The following is a 23,759-nucleotide window of genomic DNA, read 5'->3' as shown; positions in this document are numbered from 1 at the left end:
GCTGGTTGGAGTTAATTTCACAGCTAAATTTATCTAAAATAGCATTATAATTATATTTGGTCACAGTGCAAGACAGAATTGTCACCAACTAAAGCTCTCTTTAGTCGATGGAGGTCTTAGATTTTACTCAAATTATGTCAGATACCTGCACATGGAGGACTGAGATATTTTAAAGTGTCTTTTTTGGGCTTCACAGAATGGATAAAATTGGAAAGGATCACTGGGAGTCATCTAGTCCAGCCTTCCTGTTCAAGCCCTATGATCCCCTAAAACATATAACTCAGGATTATGTAAAGATGTTTTTTTAAATATCTGAAGAGAGGGAGATATTCTGGTGCTCCAAATAATATGGGGATTTTAAAATGCTGTTTGGCTCATGCAGTTTGGAAAATAAATTGAGTCCCTGGCTGATATGGTCCGTGGCACCTGAAATTCTATCAGGCTTGCCACATGTGGGTGTCTCATTCTGGGCACCCTAAATTGTTCTCCACACTCCAGGGACAGAATTAGGCAGGTTTTTGGTAACTTTTGTGGGAATTCAGACATCCCAGCTCACAGGTAGCCAGTGAAACAGAAGATTTTATCAGGTTTGGTATTTCTCCTCTGAAGTCTTTGGACAGGTCTGTAAAGTCCAGCAATCTTCAGACAAATCACAGATAAATTAGCCAATTTCAGCACCAAAACAGAGAGGGTTTTACTAATGTGTGAATTTCCATGTTTTACACACATGTTCTGAGAAGGATCACTTTCTGCTTGGGTAATCAGTTAAAACTGGCTTCTATAGAAAGAAATTAAAATTTAATGCCTAATGGTTCTATCTGTTATAGAACCAAGCAACCAGCAAGGGACAACCAGGTTTCTCCACCCTTTTGTCATCTWCAGATCAGATAGAAACTGCTGGAAAAGGTGGTCATATCCAGTTCCTGGTGTCCCTATAGGAGTATGAGATTTTATAATAGACCAACTTAAATTTCCGCTATTCTGACTTTGAGAAGCTATGGAGTTGGAGACAGCCAAATCTCAAGCCAAAGCACTGAAATAAATTAATTTTATCATTCTCCAGGTTTTTAAAACCAATGGAAATTGATAAACTGATAAGTCCCTTAGTTCAGAGAATGGGAGTTAAAGATGTTTTTACTATTGAGGTCTTTATTACAAGTTTTTGATGTGCAGGGATCTTTCTTTTAACTCTCTGCACTTGTTGATAATGATAAATGTTGAAACTTTTCTATTTTTGTTTCTCTTCTTTTGAAASTGCAGAAATCCTGCCTCATTTTAGCTGCAGCAAGGGGGATATTTTTACCTGTAAAAGATGATCAGTCCCTTGTGAACTTTTCCCATTACTCCTTATCCTATAAAACTTTCAGACTGTGGTTTGGAGAAGAAAAAGGGCATGTAACCAGCAAGTCACTGGAAATGTGTCATTCTCATATTTTGTAAAAGTATGTCATTGTCACAATTTTTTTCCTTTTTTTTCCTCTCCCAGATAAACTTTGTGCTTTTCATTGGCATAATTGTGATACTTGTGCAGAAACTCCAGTCACCTGATATCGGGGGCAATGAATCCAGCATATACTTGTAAGTACAAATAAAGCAGTAATCAAATTAAATTACTGATATACACATAGGAAAAAAAGCCACAAAGTAAAAAGGACACCTCAGCTGAACTAGGCTGATTTTTGAAGAGTCGCAGGGTCTATAAAATTACTTTGGTTGATTTTTACTTTAATTTTTCAATCCATCGCCCATGAAAGTGCATTTTAATGCCAGCTTTCACCTTTCTTTAAAAGGCCTATAAAAAAAAAAAAAAAAAAAAAAAAAAAAAAAAAAAAAAGCATAAATATGAGATTTTTAAAAAGGAAAGAAAAAAAAAAAAAGAAAACTCAAACCAAATCTCATGTTTTTACTGGTCAGTGATTTGAAAATTAACATATTGACCAGGTATAAATATTGTTGTTATGCTCATGTGATGGTTTGCTGTGCTTCATAAGTTCCAGGACATGGTTCAAAGTTCACTGAAATCAATTAGGTTTGGATAAAAGTTTTAATTAACTTTAGGCTGAATTATAGTTTAGGGAGGTCCCCTAGAGTTGCTTATGTCCATATTTCTTGTAAACTTAAATGCATTYCCCTTAAGCCATACATTACACATACACACCACTAAAATATTTCTAAAATACAGACAAATCCTAAAATTTTCGTTTAGATGTTTATAACTTCATTATTTACATTTTTTTTAAAGATGGAATCCTTTTTATTAGTTTCCACCTCCTAACCGGATAGAGGTTGGCCAGTTTAAGTGGTCATAAATCTTATTTTGAGTGCATGCACTCAATCTCCATATAAAAATCATATAATCCTCTGGAATAACTAGGATATGTGGCAGCACATTTGGTGTTGGTCTAAACATCATACACATTTGATTTAATTTTTTTTTTTTTTTTGTGATCTTCAGTGAATTTTGGCACGAATAAACATAGATAGGACTATTTAATTTAGCATTAAATTCCTGATGAAAATAGGCAAGCCATGAACACCTTAAATAAATKATGTTAGGGTAAAGGAGGAGATCCTTATTTTGGAGCAAATACGATTATCCTGTGATTAGTTTCACCCTAAGTAACCACAATCACAGTATAATGATGTCATCTATCTAAATGACAATTTTCAGGGAAAAAAATATCCTCCAGCTGCCTATTTTTCTCCCCCCACCCCCCCATTATCTAGTTTATATTATATGAAGYAATAATATTTTCTACATCCTTTTTCATGTCTGTACTCAGGCRTCCACTTACAGAAATCTGCCCTTGCATCTTGCTCCAAACTGTGCTTCCACAGCCAAAAAACAATGCTTTAAATTCATTCTGCAGGCAGATTTATCTTAGAAATAGAACTCAGGATGAGAGTTAGTGACTAGGTTAACTCATGCATGGTTTGCCCAGGGCTTGCATGAAAGTTCCCCCCATGGATGTGCTGCTGGAAGCCATCCCTGGGTCTTAGGTTGTCATTAAGGCCCAAGATGTGCAGAGCTTGTTCTGATGCTGAATTTTYACGTGCATGTTTGGTTCCTGCTGCACATCTCAGATATGAAGCAAAGCATGCCAGGGACTCCAAAGGTTTAAACAAAATTACCAAACATCCTCGTCATCTTGGATCAATATGGTGACTGGGTTTTGCTGGTGTTTTTCCTATGTGTATAATTAGCCACCAAAACCAAGAAAAAGCATCCTATTTTCTGTTTCATTCGCTGCCATTATTTTTTCCTCATATTTTTTTGCAACTTTGATACCTGGGTGTGTATAAATCGATCTCGCATTGGTGTACGTGTTACGGAGCGGAGTGTTGTTTATCCAAACAGATTTGACAGCAGGAAAGTTCACACAGGAAGGATAAAAAGGAACAAAATTAACAATTCTGTGCAGATATACACCAGACAGAGTCAATTTTTGTGCACACATGCCCTGTAAAAAGAGAAGCTTGGAAGGAAGGAAAACGATTTATCACAATCTGCTTCTGCCACCATATTGAAGTCTCTGGCATTTAGACTGTGGTTCATGTCAAACATTTCCCATGTTCTATTTTGCTGCTCTAGACTATTAAAACATCATTCCATCAGACCAAATTCCTCATCCAGACCTTTATTCAAGAGCATCTCTGAGYACTTTCCTTTTAGTAGATGAGGAACGATGAGATTGAGGAAGGATTTTCAGCCTGTTTCTGAATGGATCTGCAGCAGAGATTGACATTTGTTCTGAATCTCTTTTTTTTTTTTTTTGGAATAGCCCTTTAGCCAGCTCTGACTGCCATCATCAAAAAGAGAAAATGAAAGACCCCAAAAAMTTGGCTACTGACTTTGAATAGGATTCTTTTTTTTTTTGTATGTTTGGTACATGTTTAGTTTCAGGCCCTTTTAAGGACTATTTTTATTAGAAAAAATTACCTCTGGTTCCACTTTATAGACACTGTGGTGGTGCTTCTGCAAAGCACATAAGCTTGCATTTGATTTTTAAAGCCCTGGGGATGGGCTYAAATTCAAAGATAAATCCTATATTGCTACCACTGTTTATTCATTATTAAAATCCCCCACAGGAGAAGTTAGCTGGGAGCTATGACAGGACCACAGCAGAAGAGAGCACTGCAGGGGAACTGAGGTTTAATTAACCCAGTGTAGCCACTGGAGAATATAAAATTTGCCTTAAAATAAATCAARCAATCATTTGTATCATTTGCTGCCCATTACGAGTGCTTTACTACCATTAAAAAAAATGTAGTCTTTTTCTCTAAACAATCTGATCATTATATGCAGCAGTCCTTGCCTTGAGGCTGATAGGAACCTGRAAAGATGTAGATAATTCCTAGCAATTTTCTGGAGTGGCCAAGTTATTCAGTGATTATAAATATTCCATTTTACCTGCTTTCATGTTCATTCATCATCAGTCTCAGCCTTCCCTCGTGCCTTTGGTTCCCCTGGAAGCTGCCTGCATGCTGCTGATCCCATCTCAGCCTGAGACCCMAAAAACCCACCAGGTTCCAGGACAGCAATAATTCCATCTTTCATTCACTGATGTTTTCAGTAGATTCTCCCCTTTACAGCTGAAAATATTGGGGGTTAGATCCATCAAAATGTCTAAGCAGCCGAGGTGGGAAGTCAAAAATAAATAGAAGACCCACTTTGAGTGGTTAATTTTATTATTATTTTGGGCTATTTTTCTAAGAACCTTTCACACTTCCTCCCCAATAGTCTTCGTTAACCATAAACTACTTTTTAGTGTGTGGACTTCCAAAGATTTAAGTTATTTTTTTTCCTTGAAACTTATCTGGTTTCAGTCAGTCCTGAATAATTCTGCCAGATTAAGCATCGAACCAAAGCAAGATCAGTAATGCAAGTGCAATAGATTTTTATCTGAGGGAGAAGTTTTGATACCCCTGGRTGCTGGGGAAGCTTAAAGTGCTATTGATTGTATTCTTTGAGTAATTAAGACAGCTATTAACAKGGTTCAGGCAGGTTCCTCACCCCATCTGCTGAATAAATATAATATACAGCAGTAATGGGTCATGATTATAGACACAGAATGGTTTGGGTAGGAAGGGGCCYTAAAATCATCTCGTTCCACCCCTTCCCATGGGCAGGGGCGCCTTCCACTGTCCCAGGGTGCTCCAGCCAGGCCWGGAACARTTCCAGGGATGGAGCAACCACAATTTCCCTGSGCAGCCTGTGCCAGGGCCTCACCACCCTCACAATTTAAATTCCATTTAAACCCCTTTGTGACATGTCCTATTTAATCTTACAGAACAAGCCATGTCTTGACTTGGTGCCTGTATTTTCCATCCAGTTAGATTTTGTTTCACATGCTTCCAAGCAAAGAACCACCTGATTTTTAGCAATCTCCAATTACAGTTTGTCATTATTTTGATTATTTAGGGACAGTTATCCAATATGCTGAGAGCCAAGGAGCACCACATCAGGSGTCTATGAATTAAATGGGATTTCACAGTTCTGTGGACTGCAAACACAAATTCACCACCCTGCAATGGCTGGTTCAGCRCACAGAACATCATGTCAGGCCCACATTATTTGCATGGATTTGTCATCTATCAGTTGTTTCTCTAGAATTTTAGGAAATGGATAATAAATCAATCTGGCAAGACTTCACTATTTTTACCATGAAAAATCCAGCCAATAGTGTGTAACCTGTTATGTCAGAATCTGGTTTAGGGCATCCTGGTTTTGGTCAAGTCGTAGAGAGAACTACATCACCACCCCCTAAGAAAGCCATATTTCTACAGAAATGCCTGCACAAAGCTTAAATCCACACTATTATTTTCACAAGCATTGTTGCATTCCTGAAATATTCACTCTAGAGAGAAAATCATCAGCATCACTGCCATAAAACACCTCAATATTTAATAGGTGCATGATGTAGATGCATGCTGGAATAACCCTTGAGATTACAAAGACCCTCGCATTTCCATCAAGTCTTTGCTTCTTCATTCATTTTCAATGATCAAGCACATATAACTGAAAAAAAAAATCTTTTTATTTTATTCTGATTTCCAGTTTATCACAACTGGTATAATTTGGGAGGGGGAAGCTTGTTTCTGCTTTTGCTTTGACAGATTCTTCATAAATTTTGTACCCCATGTTGAAAGCTCAATGAAAAGAAAACAAACCCCACAATATATATCTAGCTAATTCAGGTCTACGTCATTCCTCCAATCAGCATCTTGCTGGAAAGAAAGGAGAATCATGGCATATATCATAGGTAGGTATGATTTTACCTATGGTGCGACCTAGAGGGTTAGGGYAGCCAAAGCAATGTGGTGAGATGGATGTTTTGGTAAACAACACTCCTCTGAAATTCGCCTCCAGCATCACTGCACAGCAGTGATTCATTCTGCTACCGCTTTGTCTTGCTGCAAGTGCTCAGCCTGCCAGAGATGGTGACCATTGACAGGGTCTTGGTGCCAAAAGGGTCATTTTTGGACAAGCAAATGGCAGATGTTGGATGAGCAGCGTGTTCTTTGGTTGGGTCAGTGAGGTTTCTGACCCCCAGGTGCTGCCAGGTGGGTGCTGGGGCGCCCAAAGACCCAGCAGCACAAAGGAACTCGTGCATTTGGGTTAATCCTTTTCCACCACATRAAAATACCATRGAAAACAAAGATGATGCTCATTTGATATCAATTATCAATCCATGATCAGCAAGGACCTAGTGCTCATTTCTAAGGAATTYCAGGAGAGTAGATAYTTGCTGCTTTGGGCRRCACTATTTCYGGATGGATTYATTTAAAGCTYTAGAAATGTGCTCATTCACTACTASTCTTTTCATGGACATTGYCCAAGGCAAATTATTATTTTGTGTGTTGGTTTGATTTTTTTGTTTGCTTGTTTGTTTGTTTTTACTTTGGAATTTTAGACGGGAAGAAGGGGGTTGTTCATTTGTGCCAATCTTTTCAGGTAGGGATTGCAAGAGTACTCATTAGGAAATGTGAGACCATACAGTCTATGCACCATAATTAGYAGGAGTATAATTAGCAGGGATTTATTTATTTTCAGATTAAATAATCAAAAGCCCAACTCTGCTTTGATTATCTGTGGTTTCAATTGCTGTAAAATCAAACAGCACASAATATTTAGTGTGTTTATGCTGTTCCTGTGAGCTTCTATTGCCCCTGAACAACTGAGGGGAAGAAGCACCTAAATCCCTMAGGTGCCTGTGGCAAGCACAGGAAAATGAATTTTTGGTTGTCAAATCTCCTTTCCCAGCATAAACATTGCCCTGCCATCCAGTGCATCCTTTACATTCTTTCATTAATGACAAGACTAGACCWAAAACTATTTCTAACTTGAAAGTGGTTTTGTTATTTCTTTGGCCACCTGCCAGAGGGATATTCCAGAAGAGCAATCAGTATTTACAAAGAAAATTCCATCCATTTCCAACAGTACACAAGAACCTGACTAGAGCTTTGGCAGGATCTGATTCTGAAACCATGGATCACAAAACTTATTTCTTGTGGTTACAACATCATCTGTGATGAATGATGAATATTAAAAAGGGTTCTACTTTTGTTACTTGGAATTCCTTAGAAGGTGGATTTTTGAGTGCCCTGGCCTGCACAGGTGGTGTCTGTGTGGTGGAGGCTGACTCCTGTCCTTTTTCTTTTCGCAGCAGTATTGAAAAATAGGATGACTTTGTGTTGAAACAATGTTTGCGTGATTTTAAGGCAYATTCAAGGGAAATTTTGTGGTTTGAATGAATATTAAGACCAAGGAAAGGAGATAACAGTGAATTTTGTTTTTTGATGAACTCATGAGATTTTGCCTAAGTTTCATATTTAAGAATTCTCTAATGGTGACTTTCAGTTTCTCCTTGGCTCTGTGGTCTGTGGCAGACTTAGAGAACAAAGTTCTTTGTCCACAAGTTACATCCTAAAAGAGTAAAGCACAAACATTTTTCCCCCCACCTGTTACAAGAGCAAGCCATGAACTGAAAAAGAATATTTTTGCATCAAAAGAGAAACCACCAAAAGATGCTCTATCTGAAAGGTCAAGGAGGTGAGCAGGTTAGCGAGGGAGAGAATAATGCCAAAATTCCCTTTATAGAAATTATTTTTCTATTTTTTTTAAGAAAACACAGCAAAGCTTGATGCACTCCCAGTGGTTCTATCAAGGGCTGKATTAGCCCTGTTTCCATAGAGTTTTAGGCACCAGAAAAAGGCTAAAAAGTGTTTTATGAGTTCCCATTGAAATTTTAGTGGCGTATCTCTGAAATTTCCAATCTAAACCCCTTTCAAAGGCTGCACCAGAGCCATCATGGCTTGATTGCCATAACTGGGATGGAACAGAGCTCGGAACACCCGGAGGCTCGAGCCAGAGGGATTGACACTCAAGTGCTTGCATCTGTTGGGTGCCTGTGTAAATGGAGGATTTTGCCCACTCATGTACTGTCTGTAATGCTTTAGATACCCCAAATTATTCCAGCCTTTCTTCTTAAAAGGCCACAAATACTTTAGCAACATTCATGATACAAAGCTGYTCATTGTAAAGAGAGAGTGGCTGCACTTGACTGAATTTGCTACAATGTTATAAATTTTGCCACACATTCCAGCTTCCTAATTAGCTGAAATAAAATAGCTTTTGGAAATATGTGTTTCTGAGGTAACCACACTTGGTCAGAGTGAATAACCTAATTTTGATTTGTATTGATAAGYTTCAGTTGTCATGGAGATCAGCAGGATAGGGAATGTCCAGTGCCCAAGGCCACTCATCCTTACAAATTACCCACAGATCTGGGTGCAGTGTCTTTTATCAGAGTAGCTTGCTTACTGCCTGGGAAAGATAATTGATTTGGAGATTCAGAAAAAAAAATTGGAAGATTTAGATTGAGTGTTCGGTGTTAACTTGGGAATGTCCAAATTAGACCATTCTGGCTGTTTGCCCTTTCCTTCTCACATTGCTCATAACTAAGTTTGCTGCTCTGAATGCACTTAGACTGAAGGGGATAGATCTGAAATTTGACTCATCCCCAAATCAGTTTGTACCTCTGATTTTTTGAATTAGTTCCTTAATGTAAAGGTGAAGGTGGAGCTGAAGCAACTGCTCATGCGGCAGTTGGTGTGAGACTGCAGGAAATGGGGAATAATTCTGACATCTCTAATCCTGAATATGCTCAGTTTACACCAAGACTCAATGCCCACCAGCATCCATGGTCTTCCATTAGTTTATCCCACCATTCACGTTTTTGCCTCTGTCACGAGGACAACAGGAGTTGACTTTCCCCTCAGTGTCTCTGCTCCTCCTTGCCATTGATTTGTTGTGTCTCACTTCAGCAACCGTTGTTGTTTTACATACAGTGTGGTTACCTTTACATTTRGAAAGTTTTTAGGATGTGTTCCAAGCAAGAACATAGCCTGAGATAGGGAAGGGACAAGAAAGATGGTGTTGTCCCAGTACAGAAAGTTTTTTGATCTGGAAAGATGAATTTCTTGTGAGGCTTTTGTGACTGTGTGTCAGAGGAACTGTGTGGTGCCAAGTAGGTAATCAGTTTTTCAGGAAAAATCTCTGCTTGCCTTGGAGTGAAAAAATACATCCTCAAAGACCACTGGGCCACAATGGCTTAATATTGAATTAAGTCTCATGAAGGTGGTTTAAACAAATGTAAACTACCTTAAGACAGAACCAATCCAAAGCCATGTGTAAGGTTCATATCACAGTCTTAGTCCTRCCTGTATCACTACTGAGAGATTCCCAAACTGTAATTCCTCTTTCTATTTCCAATGAAAACAATGGAGTTGTTCAGATAATTAAATCTGCAATCCCAGGCTTTTTTAACAGAGGCAGTGCTCTTTTTTTTCATTAAGGAGAGTTATAGAGATGAGCTGTAACTTAAGTTGTTGTCTGTAGGGATATTRCGTAGTTTGCAAGGCAGGTACAGTCAAAACAGTGCAACAGAAGCTTCAGAGCTGCAAATTACATAAAGCCAGTGTAGTTACACTGGTGCTGAGCTCTGCCAGCTGAYAGCAACCAAAACCTGTCTGTAATGCTTGAAAATCCACTTCTTGTGTCAGACTGTGACAACAAACAAGCCTACTCTGTGGGCTTTGCTCATTTGCTTTCTTTTGAGAGCAACGAGCTGAATCTCATTCTCAGATATTTCTGCCTGAATTTGGATATGCACATTCTTCATTTGAAACAGTGAGGTATTCAAAACCAGTTAAGAATCTCATTTGGTACATTTTTCTCATTAAACATTGTTTAGCCTGTTACTGCACCTCCATCAGAATTATTCCACGGGGCATGACTGGGATCTGTGCTTTGGAGTCAGTGAGAACAACCCAGCCTGGTGAAACAGGAGCTCCAGAGTTAAAACAGAAGAAGGATAAGGACAGCACCTGGAAGCTACAGCTCATTTCAAGGCTGTTTTTGTTGGAAGAATTCTGCCCTCTGCTGCCAGCTTTTTTCCTCTGGAGCACAGGCAAATATTAGGATTAATCCCTTCATTATTTGATCKCTGAACAATGGTATTCTCCTTCCTTTTCTATCCACTCTGTACAAGGTAGAAAAGCCRAGAAGGAGAACTCTAAATAGGATTTTTGGTTCTCTTTGACCATTCAGTTTCACCTTCCAAGTCTCAGATCTGCTCAAGGGTCAGATCTACTTGACAAAAAGTTCCAGTTCAAATTCATATTTGTTAAAGATTCCTTTTTAGCCACAGCATTTATTCTGTAACCAGGAATTCAGCTTCAGCCTCTTAGTTTGGTGGCTTTAGCAGGGAGAAGCAGAGCTCTAGGTAACAAGATTAGGAATTTGGGATTTTTTTTTCAATTAAAGGCTAGAAAAACAAAGTTTCTCCTTTTTTTTTTTTTTTTTCCCTCATGAAGAGTACAACAGTGGTTGTACTTTTAGCAAGATATGAACTGGTTTAATAAGACAATCCTGCTGGGCTCCTTCCACAGTCAGTAGAGACCTACCCAGCCCAGAGAATCAAATCATTAATACWGTTTATTTCATGTTAAACAACAGGTTTAAAATGGGTAAATCTCAATTTATGGCCTGTTTCTTACCATTGCTGGCATGGGGTGCAAGAAAAAAGGCACACAGCTATTTTGTTAACCTCAAAAAATAGAGAAAATACTAAAAGACAGTTTTGCTGAGAACAACCTGTGCTTTTTCTGTGTCTGGATGAGAAGGGTGAATAATTCTGCCTGCACCCAATGGGTCAGAGCTGCAGCTACTGCAGCAGGGTGTAATTGTAGGGTCTGTTTGCTGCCCACAGAACGAGTTCAGATTTCCAAACTGTTTCYGGGGGGTTTGTAAATGAAGTTGGTGTTTTGGAAGGGTAACCAGTGCAGCTTCAGGAAATCCTCAGCTACTGAGCAGCAAGGAAAAAAGTCCACCAGCCTAGAGCAGTACCAGCTGAGGGGAAGTGGGTATGTGATATAAATAATATATYATATGGATCCACATTTCAATTTTCTCCTCTCTCTCCCATACAATCTCTCTGCTTCCACTTTGGTTAACTTTTTACTGTATTTTCAACACTTTWTTTCATTGATTTGTTTCTACATTCCTCCTCTTGCTACTACACGGTTGCCAATCCTACTCATGGTGAGGTTACACAGAATTAACTCGAGCAGGGTGCACAAAGATCCTCAAYGAGGCTCACTTTTAATTTGCATGAATCAAGTCCTGCGTTCATTGAGTTTCCCAAAGGATTCCCCTTCGGGATTGAGACAAGGCACAAATTCCATCATTCCCTGTGTGTCGGGAGCGACCTCGATTCAGAGCCCTGACAATTTTCATTCTGGATTTACTTCCCCCGGACCAGCATGCTCTTAAGCACCTCTGAGACACCCACAAAGGCTTTAGAAGGGAATTGCAGCTCCTTTCACCTCAGATTCATGTTCTCTCTCATTTGCATTGACTCGCCAGAYGTCCAGGCGCTCAGTCTGATGCGGTGGCCTTCAGCCACATCATCCATCGCTCATTTCACCCCGGGAATGTTTAACTTTTTCTCTCCCCTTCCACCCTAGCACCCTCCCTCTTCCTCCCAGATGCAGCTGCAGTCCCTGCCCAGGACACTTGCGGTGAGACTCGGCTTGTTTGCCTTTAGCTGTCTAAGTCTCGTGCTCGATCTGAGCAGTCCAGTCGTCGTCTTTGGTGGCACGGGGAGACCAGGGCACCTCCGGCAGACAGAGCATCCCCTGTTCCTTAGATGTCTCTGTCACACAGAGCAGCAAAGCCTGGAAGTGCCTGTTCTTTCCATGGCTGAGTGAGTTTGAGGTGATAGCTCAGTTTGGAATTTGTCTTTGGCACGCAGAGTCAGATGTGACCGATTCCATTCTCTGTGTGCCTACACAGGTCTGAGGATCCTGCCCTGATTCGTGGAGTGTTTTCATAGCCATGATCTCATTTCTATTCATTTTCCTATATTTGTCTATTTTTACCTTTTTTTTTTTTTTTTTNTTTTTTTTTTGCAGATAATAATACACTGTATTTTTTGGTTCCTCTGTTTAAAACAAAATTACAGTTTCCTAGATTTTGAAGATAAGCTGGAGCACCTAAATGAAAGGGCTTTCTTCGGTGCTGTCTGTATCCAGCCTGGCTTTCCGTGAGCTGCACGAGGGAGAAATATTTCCAAGGCACCAGTGGTTGCCATATCCTGTATGCAAAAAGATTCCATAAATGTCTGAAAACAGATGGAATGCAACTTTGGAGGAATAAATGGATTTTTAATTTTCTGAACATTTTGGATTCCATCTGGTTGAAGTAACTAAGTGACCTACTAGAATACTTTTACCTTCCTTGTATAATACATAGAAATACAGTTTGCATTGCTGTTGACTGACACATTCCCCGTTAGTTCATGGGGTTTACTTTCTCATACATTTGCTTATTTTTAATTCTTTTGCCTGTATGTCAGGGCATACCTGATGCACTTTTTTCTGCATGTCAAATCCAAATGTTGGCCCTCTCTCAGATTATGGTTTATCCTTGCAGCTGGCAAGGAGAAGCACTAAACCACCTGCCTAAGCCCACCTGACAGTACTGTGAGTCTAAAGAGGTAACATATCTTAGACTTGTCTCCTTTTTTTTTTTTTTTTTTTTTTTTTTTTTTTCTGCTTCCTTCCTGCCTCCTCTGTCTCTTCTCTCTTTCTCCCTTTCCTTCCACCAATGTCTCCACTTTGAAAATAAATAAAAAAAGTTTGCAAAATAAAAGGGGAGGGAGAAAGGAAAGAAAATATCTGTAAATTCTGTATTCTAAAGATTTGGGACTTCACACCATCTAACATCAGAGAGATGACTCTGTCTAAATTAGAAAGGATGGAAGAAACAAAAAGTGCAAACTACACTAAATTATTAATGTTTTCTTACAAAGTGGCAGCAATGTTTCCATCACAAGCCCATGCACCAATGTCCCATCATCGGATGGGAAACAGCAGTTAATCCTTAGGTATTATTTTTAAAATCAAGTCTGTTTTTTAATTAATTCCAGTAAATKGCAAGTATTATTACTTTAGGTCTACTCACTAGGAAAACCTGTAAAACAAATCAACCCCTGTCAAATAAAACACGGCATAAGCAGTAAAGGAAACATGGATGGGAATTTATTTCTAAATTGCCATGGCAACATTAAGCATAGAATTGAGGAACTTAACCTCCTAAAACCCCATGGCTAAGAGTTTTTGAAGTGATTATTGATTTTTARATGTTTAATTTTCGGGTTCTGTGCCTTAAACTGCCTTCACAAGTGCTTCTTTTCTACACAGGCTGAGCAGCCCTCTTGTGGTCAAAATTGGTCTGAGAAATGAGTTTCAGATCAAATAAATAAGTGGCACTCAAAATCCATAGTCACTTCTGAAAGCCTCAAGCACAGCAAAAAGGAACTGTCTCTGAAACCTCCTTCCTCCTTTTTGATCAAGCTTGACTGRCAATTAATGCCCAACTCATCTCTGTGAAAAACAGCTGGTGCAAAAATTTAGTACAGAAATTACGGTGTGAAAGGAACAATATTTTTTATATTTATTTCCTTAGCAACATCCAAGAAATTAAATTTATTTTACCAGTTGAAACATGTAAACGTGTTTCAATTACTATTACCATTTCTATTTGTTGGATGTGTGCATGCCACAATAGTGTGTTCTTTCCAGCTCTCGTGCTATATTTAATAACAACACAGTTTTCAGCGTTTGATTATCCAAAAGCAAACAAAACAAAACTCCATTARTGGGGATTGACTAAAAGGAGTTAAAAGTGGGGAGAAATTTGACGTGTTTTCAGTTTATCCTGGTTCACTGTTTGGATTGTAAGTTCCATGAGTTGTGAACACAAATCTTAGACTGTGAAACGGAAACAGAATTTGGGGTTTTTGAGCAAATGTAAATATTTGCCTGGAAGGCAATTGCTTTAAAAATCAACATATTATCCTTTATACCTACTCAGGGGTGTTTGGTGTTCATGCCATCCTAAAGTGGACATCTAAAACTGGTCAGATGTACCCTGGCCAATAAACTTCTGTTTCTCTCCCAAATATTTATTATGATGATTCTCAATGCCCTAAGGATGTCTTGTTTACTTAGACATATAAACTATATTACTATATTGTTACTATATTGTTATAAACTATATGTTACTATACTGTAAACATCCAACCTTTCATGAGGTGAATCCCACCAAAACAACCATGTGTTGAAAATAAAAACTCCCCCCTTGAAAGTAGGTAATAAATCACTATTTTCAATTTTCATGTTTTTCAGCACAGGTGTAAAATCTCTTACAGGATCCTTCCAAATGCCTTCCCATATTTCAGATTACCTTTCTTGGTGGCTAATTTAAATTAGCCTCTGCTGGCTGGTTGCAAATGGAATTGTTTTGTTCTCTGTAGCAGCTCTTCCTAGAATACAACGCACAGGGATCAATGTCCTGCTCCACAGGATATGYTTTTATGACCACACTGTCAAATAAGGTGTGTGACAAAAAATAAGTGGTACCTCCAAAATTACCAGCCAGACATGCAGATTCCATAGTGAGCTCCCTCCCCATCACCAAGCAAGCTGGGTGAAAAACTGCTTTGGTGTCCTTACTAGTCCTCCTCACAAAAATGAAGAGATCCATACATGGAAATGAGGAACACCTGATCCAATTCACCTCAGAYTGATCTCCATCCTGCAAGTTTCTGTTACTCTCTGATTGTTCCCCACGAGCATGCAGTCAGTTTTCATTTACTATATTGTTCTGTTACCCTCTGTGCAAAACCAGAGTGCACAGATCGTGTGTATTTTGGACGCGTAGTGCTGCCCCCCTCGAACTCAGGTCGTTCGAGTTTTGGTTTGTCCGTGAATCAATGCATCACAACGGCCAGCAAAAGCCAGCACATTTTAATTTTATTTAATTCTTTTAATTTCTGCTTCAGTCCAGCAGCTGGTTTGTGCTGTAACTCCATTCTGTCGTGTCYGCTTTCCCATCTTTTGTGACGTGTCTCATGAAATGTGTTGAAAGTGACCTACCTTGGCCTGTTCACGATATGCTGAAAAAAATGCTAATCTTGTCATATTTAGCAGCTGCGTTCAGAAATGCTACTGTAAGCCTAAGAGGGCTAACCAGCACTCTTGCAAGATGTCAGAACTATCAACCATTACCCTGTAAGTGTACGCACTCCTGTGACATTACTGTGTTTGTATGACGCATGTTGCAATTAAATGAATGGATGAGAGCAGAGGGGAAGTGACCAGAGAGCAAAGCATTCATTTAGTTCTTGTTGCATGTAGAGTTTTTTTGTTCTTGTTCTGTGCTTTTGCTGATGCGCCACGATTGAGGATTTTAAGGTTGTTTTGATTTTTATTTCTTTTTTTTGTTGTTGTTGTTGGTTTTGTAATTATGGCTGATGCTATTTATGATTTTGGGTAGTTACTGTACAGAATTAATTCCTGATCTTTACTATACAGCAAAGAGGTGAGCACCTTCATATTGAGAGAAATTGTTTCACCTGAAATTAAAAAAAAAGCAGGGTGAGATTGAGTCAATCAGACCCTCAGTGGATATAAAATATCRTCCATTGAACTGAGTGAAGTTATGTTAATAAACACCGAGGGGTGAGGAAAGGCTAAAGTTAACCTAATACCAAAATAAATTGTGTTTATCAGAAGTTTTAGAATCATAGAATCATTGAGGTTGGAAAAACCTCTAAGAACATCGAATTCAGTCCAACATTGCCAAATGGCATTGTCAAATATAGAGCATCCAGAAAAGTGAATAAAAGCCATTTAGCCTAGAGTTGTGTGAATTAATCACTATCCCACAGTCCACCTGACTCCTTGCTCCTTGTACGAGAAGCCCCCAGGTTTTCATAGATCCATGGAATCATTAAGAATGGAAAAGAGTTCCAAGATCTTCATCATCATTTTGTTTAGATGAGGTGCAATTTCAGACATCTATTATGCAATACCTTTTCTGATGATCTCTCTCCTGAATTTCACAGCAGTTTTATAAGTGCAAATCAACACTCAGAGATGTCCTGACACACAAAGCCAGCACTCCAGGATTTTGCTAAAAAATATTTAGTAGTTATCTCTGACACAATTAAGAAAAAAAAAAAAAAAAGGGTTTTTTAGCAATATATAACTGTATATATAGTTATGGGTTTTAGTTAGAAAAAAAAAAATTAATATGAATTTTCTGTGTGATTTCATATCTCTTTGAGATATTTAGGAAATAGACCAACGAAGATGTTCAAAAATATTCAGTCAACAGCCTGGCACTGTGCAAAAGCAAATAGAAATAGAGAAGAGCAGTCAGCAACTCCATCTTGTACACAGAGAGCAGCTGAAGACTAAGAACAGTTASGTAAAATAGGAATTAGTTTTAGGAGGAGATACTTTGAAATACAAWGTTCGCTACTTAATGAACATCCTGATGAAGCACAGATGTCAAGCTGGGCCTTTGTAAAGAAATGAATTCACATTAAATGCAGTGTTTCTGAAAGATGGGACAGTGATACCTCTCTACCTAGTCAAGGGCAAGAAGAGTTCAGCCTGAGCAGGAGGTGCTTAAAATCTAATTAAATCCAATTATTTTGTTTGTTAAAGTATGAAAGTGTTGGTAAGGTTCCCTGCTTTTCAAGTCCTTGGTCTGAAGATGTGACTTATGCRTGGGAAAGTGAAAATTAAAAACCTGTATTATTTACTGTGTTTAAGTGTTATCTCAGGTGTTTTAGAAGTGATCCTACAGACCTAATTAAATTTTTGGGAAAGACTGGAAAAGATGTGACAGGGAGATTACTGAGGTTCCTGAAAGCCATGTAAACTATGTGTAGCATTTTGTGATAAACTAGATACTACAATTTATTAAACACGAGCTGTGTTGAACATTTCATTACTAATGACATCCTGTGTCTTCATGGTTTGCTCTTTACCCTTCTATTTGAAATATTGTCACGATTATTTTTCACACACATTTATCACTGAGGTGATGGATATGTACCTTTGGCCAGAGAAACTGGATTCCTGGTAATCTAAAATTCACAAATCCACAGGGCAGGAATTTATATGACAAACTCAGTCCAGGTTCCCTTCGAGGTCAATGGATAGACTTAGGATGTGGTAAAGAGCTTCCTTAGGGGGCAGATTATTTGTTCTTGTGTGTCGATACTTCTTGCTCTTCACAGACAATAAAGGCAATGTAAATATGGATTTAATTTAATGAATAAATTTAACAAATAGATGCCATCATTGCAGATATGTCACAGCATGAAGTTAATCAATATAGACATTAATGACATTAATAGATGTGCTCAGTGCCCATGGGGCTTACAGCAGGAGTCACCTCTTTTTAGAGACATCTGTAGCAGACAATAATTATGCCTTTAAAGTGTATTTTTCTCTGCATTGACTTTAGAGACATTTTAAAAATTATTTCATTATCAATATCTACACTATATGTGTCCAAACCTTGGTGAGGTGAAKGTTGTTTTTCTGGACTACACACCTTGATGTCTTCATTGCAAAAGTTTATATTTGATCCAAGTATTTCAGTTAAGATTCAGCTTTTAAACTGGGAATTTCCCTTGTTTTGGAGAGACAGGACTAAATGGAAAAAAACAGCAATACAATCTTTCTTCTAAGTCTGTGGTTTGGAGACTTTTTGCTTCTTTTTTGATCTTTTCTCTCAAAAATACTTGAGTGGTTGAGACTTCAGCAGTCTCCTTAATCAGTGTGGATGTTCAGGGGAAAACTAAAAGCATGATTCCTTCAAATACTGGTCAGATTAGATAACTTTCCTACTTTGGATTTCTTTTACTATAAAGCTCTAATTTTATTATTCAACAGAGGAGTTAGGGAAAACAGAGGACACCATTATCTGTTAGTTTGTACTAACACTTCATGGAAAGTCCACATTCATGGCCTTGCTACTGGGAAAAAACCTTATGTTTGGAGGGTTTTTAAGGAAAATAACAGCTGGAAAATGGAATGTCAGCCTCAATAAAAATTTATATTCAAACTGATTTTTTTTTAAGTAATCTTTAGTCTTTCCTCTTCCTGTTGGAATGTGAACAAGGCTTTTGCTGGACCTTTTTGAGARCATTATCTTCTGAACAGCCAGTTGAACATTTGTTATTCTCAGAACTTTTATGTCCATCCCCCAAGTTTCTTGCCTGTCCAAAAGAGTGGAGAAAGAAAAGAGGAGGAACATCTTTGGCTGTTACACTCCTGAGAATTCCACTGTATCCTTTAAGATCTCCATTCCCTATTGCACATAAACTTACACATCTCACAGGACCTGCTTTAATTCTTCTCTCTTCCCCATGTTTTTGAAAAAAACCCAACAATTTATCATCATCCATAAAGACATTAATATCTCTCAAGTTTTTCTTATCATTAAAATCTTCTTTTCTTCTTTATAGAAATCAATAAACTTCAGAATGTGCTATTTAATGCCTTTTCTTCCTCACTTCTATGACAATATTTAAGCCAACATCTCTAATAAGTTGATTGTGGCATTGTATTTCAAGATCCTACAAGCTAATTGTATGATTAATCAGRTATAATTAATGCCAGAAGACTGACAATAAAAAAGACTTCCTCTGCATATTTCCCTACATTAATCTCCCAAGAGTGTGGTGAGACAGAACATATTAATAGACAATTCTATTCTGACTTTTAGAACAAAACACATTTATTGCTTTGTCTTTTATTGTTGTTGTCATTAATTCTGAATATAAATGACAGAAGATAGGGAGARATGATACTTTTTTGTCCAGTTTATTACCTTGAATTTGATTTCTTTTTAATTCTGTGATTAGTTTAAGACATTTGTATTCTTTGCATCCTTTTTTTACAGAGATAGCATTATTCYATAATCTCTTCCTCAATGTTTCTGTTCCTTTTTATTAATTTGATTGCATATCCATAGAGAAAAAGGACTAGAAAGGACCCAAAAATCTCTTTTACACTGGCTCACTGCTGTACAGATTACTTCTTTTAGAGATCATCAAAGCTGGACACTCTGTATGCTCTCCATCACCCTGTTCCGAGGTTGTTCCTCTCTTAATCAAAAGCTTTTGGCCAATGTCTAATTTTACAACCCACAGGAAAGGTGTTCTCTGGTTCAAGAAGACTGGAGGCTTGGTGTCCATCAGATTTATGACTCAGGTGTGTTTAGTGCCATCTCCAGGCAAGAGTTATGAATTTATCCCCATTAGGGCCCAAAGTCTGACTGAGAGACGACAGCCATGAGATGTCCCATTCCCAGTTCACTACTAGAGGGAATTTTGCTCACAGAGTTCTTGGAGATGTGTTAATTCCGTCTTCACTGCTGCTAAAATAAACACATCGTTTTGGGTTATTGTTGAGCTTGTGTTAGCAAATCCAAATCTGTCTGCAATCTGTACCAGATAGATAATAGCAGAGGGGACATGTGAGTTTTAAAAAATATGCAGCTCTTCGAAAAAACTTTATGGCTTTTTATCTTCCTTTGTCTTCCATCTGTTTTCTTCACTTACCTGAATGTAATCAATAATATTCTTCCCCTCTGAAAATTAATTGTATTAAATAATTTTCAGATCAACATTTGCTTTCTCCTTGGTCTTTTTTTTTTTTTTTTTTTTTTTTTTTTTTTTTTTTTTGCTGCTCAATCAACAAATTACACAAAAAGATGCACAAGTCTTGGCGGGACCCTGCTTTGGGGGAATTTCACCAGCTGAGTGCTCACTTCATTTAAGTAGCACATTCATTTCCAGCCCTTTTGTTTATATCTGCTGAGCTTGATTTCCCTCTGAAACCTCTTTATTSTGAAAGAATGGAAAGTAGTTAAACAGTGGAATTGCACTTAGTATGAATAAGAKWATAAAGTCAAGACCTTGAGGAATARTTTTGAGTGGAAGAACAAGAACATGCAGGAGGGTTTAGCTTTATTTGTATGGCTGGTGGTTTTTTGGCTTTATTTGTGTGGTTGTTTTGGATWTTTTTTTGCTGTTCAGATATATATTTATACACACACACACAGAAAACCAACCAAATAAAAGGGGTTTCAAACACTCTACTGGGATTAAGCAATTGGGTGAGAGGTTTATAATTGTGCTGTGGTAGCAGTCTGAATCCCCTTAGCAAGATTCCCCCCCTCGWTTTTGGCACAGGGAAAATTCCCTCTTCTAATAATGCAAATTAAAATAGCAGCAGAGAGCATTAAGCATTATTAATGTGCCATTAGTGTGGCAGCGTGGAGAAGGGGGAGCAAACTGCGGTGTGTGTGCAGTCAGTCTTTCRGCACAAACGGGAATGTGGCGCATTTGTGTGCATAATTATGCGGTGTATGTAATCCCCCAAAGTCAGCCAGCAAAATATTTCCTGTGTTTTCTTCTTTAATTAAAGCCCGGGTTGTTAATTGCCAGGCTGCATTAAAGTTTCTTTCCCTCTGTTGTAACAGGAGGCTGGCTCGCTCCACGCTGCTRCTGATCCCCTTGTTTGGAATTCACTACACGGTGTTTGCCTTTTCTCCTGAGAATGTCAGTAAGCGGGAGAGGCTGGTGTTTGAGCTGGGACTGGGATCCTTCCAGGTGATTATACACCGAATTCTGATTTCCTTAGACCCAAACCTCTCCTCTTCATGACTACTTTGCATGCACAGCTCTCAGAGTATCTCTCTGCTAATTTATGTGGGTGTTTCTATGTCAGGATTTGGGGTTTGTTTCTTTTCTTTTTCTTTTTTTAACTCCAGCTGTTTTCTATCATTCCTTCTAGATTTAAATTATATTGGGTTTTTTTTTCTCTCCCATTTCCCTAGGGTTTTGTTGTCGCTGTTCTTTATTGCTTCTTGAATGGGGAGGTAAGTCTTTTAATATTTTATGTCTCTCACCTATCATCCACATCCCATTTTCTTGTGGGAGTATCTGCTGTTCTAACTGTCCATTCTAACTCATCATCTGCCATAATCCTTGATACTTTAGGCTGAATCTCACAATTCTCAGAAAAAAAAAAAAAAAAAAAAAGAAAAAAAAAAAAGGAAGAAGGAGGAAAAGCAAATAAAAAGGAAAGGAAAAGGAAGAAAAGGAAAAGGAAGAAAAGGAACAAAAAAAAAAAAAAAATAAAAGAAAGAAAAAGAAAAGGAAAAACAAAGCAAAAGAAAATGTGTGATGCCTTTATTAAACCAAAACATTGGCCTTACCAGAGATGACGGCTCAGATTAAGGCAGGGTAGGGTGCATATTGGTTTGTTCTTTTTTTGTCACCCCAGTTGCAGGATTTTGCAGTGGTTTTGCTAAACTTTGCCCTGCTCTTGCCAGCCCACACTGCCAGCGTGATCAACTCTGTCCAAGAGGTCTGGCAYATCCATGTCACCACCCAGTTTGGTGTCATCAGCCAGACTGGCGAGGGTGTCTTCAGTCCCATCACTGAGATGGTAATGAAGATGGGGATGTCCTGGCACAGGGTGCCCAGAGAAGCTGTGGCTGCCCCTGGATCCCTGGAAGTGTCCAAGGCTGGATGGAGCTTGGAGCAGCCTGGGACAGTGGAAGGTGTCCCTGCCATGGTAGGGGTGGAATGAGATCATCTTTAGGGTCCCTTCCAACCCGTTCTATGGCTTTGTGTTGTCCAATAACAACACCTGGAGGACCCAAGAAGTGTTAAGGTGTTGGGCTGAGCAAAACCCACCTGGTGTGGTCTCCTTCCCATCTTGCAGATCACCCACCCACTCTGTATCTTGCCAGCTTTCCTAGGAAAATTTGGGGAAATCGTGTCAAACCCTTCAGTGAAGCCCAAGTTTTTGTAGGTCCTTGGCCTTTTTTGCTGCCACCACCCAGCTGTTGCCACCTTCTCTCTTGAGCCCTGCCACCTTCCATCCCTACTCACAAGCAGCCCGAGGGTGCCAGACACCCAGAAACCTCCCCAGACACCACCTGGATGATTTGCAAGCCTCACATTCCTCTCAGCACATGGCAACTGCTGCTGTTGYTGGCATCAGTTTCCTATGTTTGTGTTTTTGTCTGATTGACCTGTTCCGATCTGCATTTCCCTGCCTTTGTTTATTTGACTGAATAACTGAGGAAATCATTTTCTGAATTGATGGAAAAAGGTTCTCTGCTCAAGGCTGCCTTAAAGAGGAATGTCTAGAGTTCACCCATTCTCTCCTCTGCTGATACACAGCTCCTGTGCAGTCCAGCAGATGGAGTCTTTTCCTAAAATAATTTTCTTTTCTTCTCCCTGAGGGGACTGGGTGAAAGTATAGCCTGGCATTGCTGGTGTCTGGTACAAAATGTCTCAAACTCCTTGATCAAAGTGATTCCTTCTCAGATAAACTTTAACAATCTCCAAGCTCATCAGACAAACTTATGGGTCCTCTTTGCTCATGGGCTCAGTTGCAAGATTATTTTTAAAGACCCACGGTGTTATTAAATAATTTGCCATAGTCCAGTCCTAAGTAGCTCAGCAGGTGAGATCTGGATCATGCCTTGCTGGAATTCCTGGCTGCATTCCTGCTTCACCAGCTGGCATTACTGGATATCCACCTCTCCTACCCACAGCTGTTGTTTGCTGCGCTAAAATAGCACCCAAAAGGTCACCTTCCAAGAAAAAAAGCAGTGTGTCAAACTTTGATTGCTGGTTTCTTTGGCTCCTTATTATATCTTTGGTACTGGCTATTTTTACCTACAGTTGGTGCTGATCAGGTCTTCCACGCACCTCTGGCTGATCCTAAATTATCTGAGGTCAGACACAGAACCTGGGCAGGGCTGTAGCTCCCACTACATGCCTGGACCTCTTCCAGCTGGGGAGAAGTCACTTCAGATTTTGCTGAAATGAGAAGTTTAATAATAACCCTAAAAACGGTTCTGTTGAATTGTGGGGTTTTTTCTAATCTTGATAATTTGTCAGCATGTCCTCGGGCGGCTAAGTACATAAAAAATGACCTTTTGAAGTTTCTCCCTAAAGGTGCAATCAGAAATAAAGAGAAAATGGAGGAGCTGGAAAGTCAACCGGTATTTTGCTGTGGATTTCAAACATCGTCATCCTTCTCTAGCGAGCAGCGGAGTGAACGGGGGGACACAACTCTCCATTCTGAGCAAGAGCAGCTCTCAGATTCGGATGTCCAGCATAAATGCGGAGAACCTGGCGACATGAGCAGCTAAGGAGAGCAAAGCAACCAACGAGCAAACCAAAAACCATCCCTTGAAAAAGAAAAAAAATGAAATAATAGTTTTGGTGGTGGTGCAGGTCTCTCTTCCTCTCCTCTCCTCTCCTCTCCTCTCCTCTCCTCTCCTCTCCTCTCCTCTCCTC

The 23,759-nt window shown here is 39.0% G+C and overlaps 1 protein-coding gene across 3 annotated transcripts in view; it reads left to right on the top strand.

Moving 5' to 3' along the window:
* The window catches only part of ADCYAP1R1 (ADCYAP receptor type I), a 138,005-nt gene extending 114,258 nt beyond the window's left edge, over positions 1-23,747 (top strand). Inside the window, exons 14-18 of one of the 3 annotated variants that reach the window (XM_057370878.1) lie at positions 1,487-1,578; positions 15,556-15,639; positions 20,918-21,047; positions 21,275-21,316; positions 23,415-23,747. In XM_057370878.1, the coding sequence (XP_057226861.1) occupies positions 1,487-1,578; positions 15,556-15,639; positions 20,918-21,047; positions 21,275-21,316; positions 23,415-23,603 (537 nt within the window). In that variant the 3' untranslated portion in view covers positions 23,604-23,747. Of the gene's footprint in view, positions 1-1,486; positions 1,579-15,555; positions 15,640-20,917; positions 21,048-21,274; positions 21,317-23,401 lie in introns of all 3 variants that reach the window. The other 2 variants (XM_057370877.1, XM_057370876.1) reach the window with 2 other exon arrangements.
* Positions 23,748-23,759: the final 12 nt, after the last annotated feature.

Source organism: Malurus melanocephalus, unplaced genomic scaffold, assembly GCF_030028575.1.
Source record: "Malurus melanocephalus ecotype Western Australia unplaced genomic scaffold, MMel_1.1 scaffold_135, whole genome shotgun sequence".
NCBI classification, from domain to species: domain Eukaryota; kingdom Metazoa; phylum Chordata; class Aves; order Passeriformes; family Maluridae; genus Malurus; species Malurus melanocephalus.
This window is presented reverse-complemented; position numbering and strand designations above follow the sequence as displayed.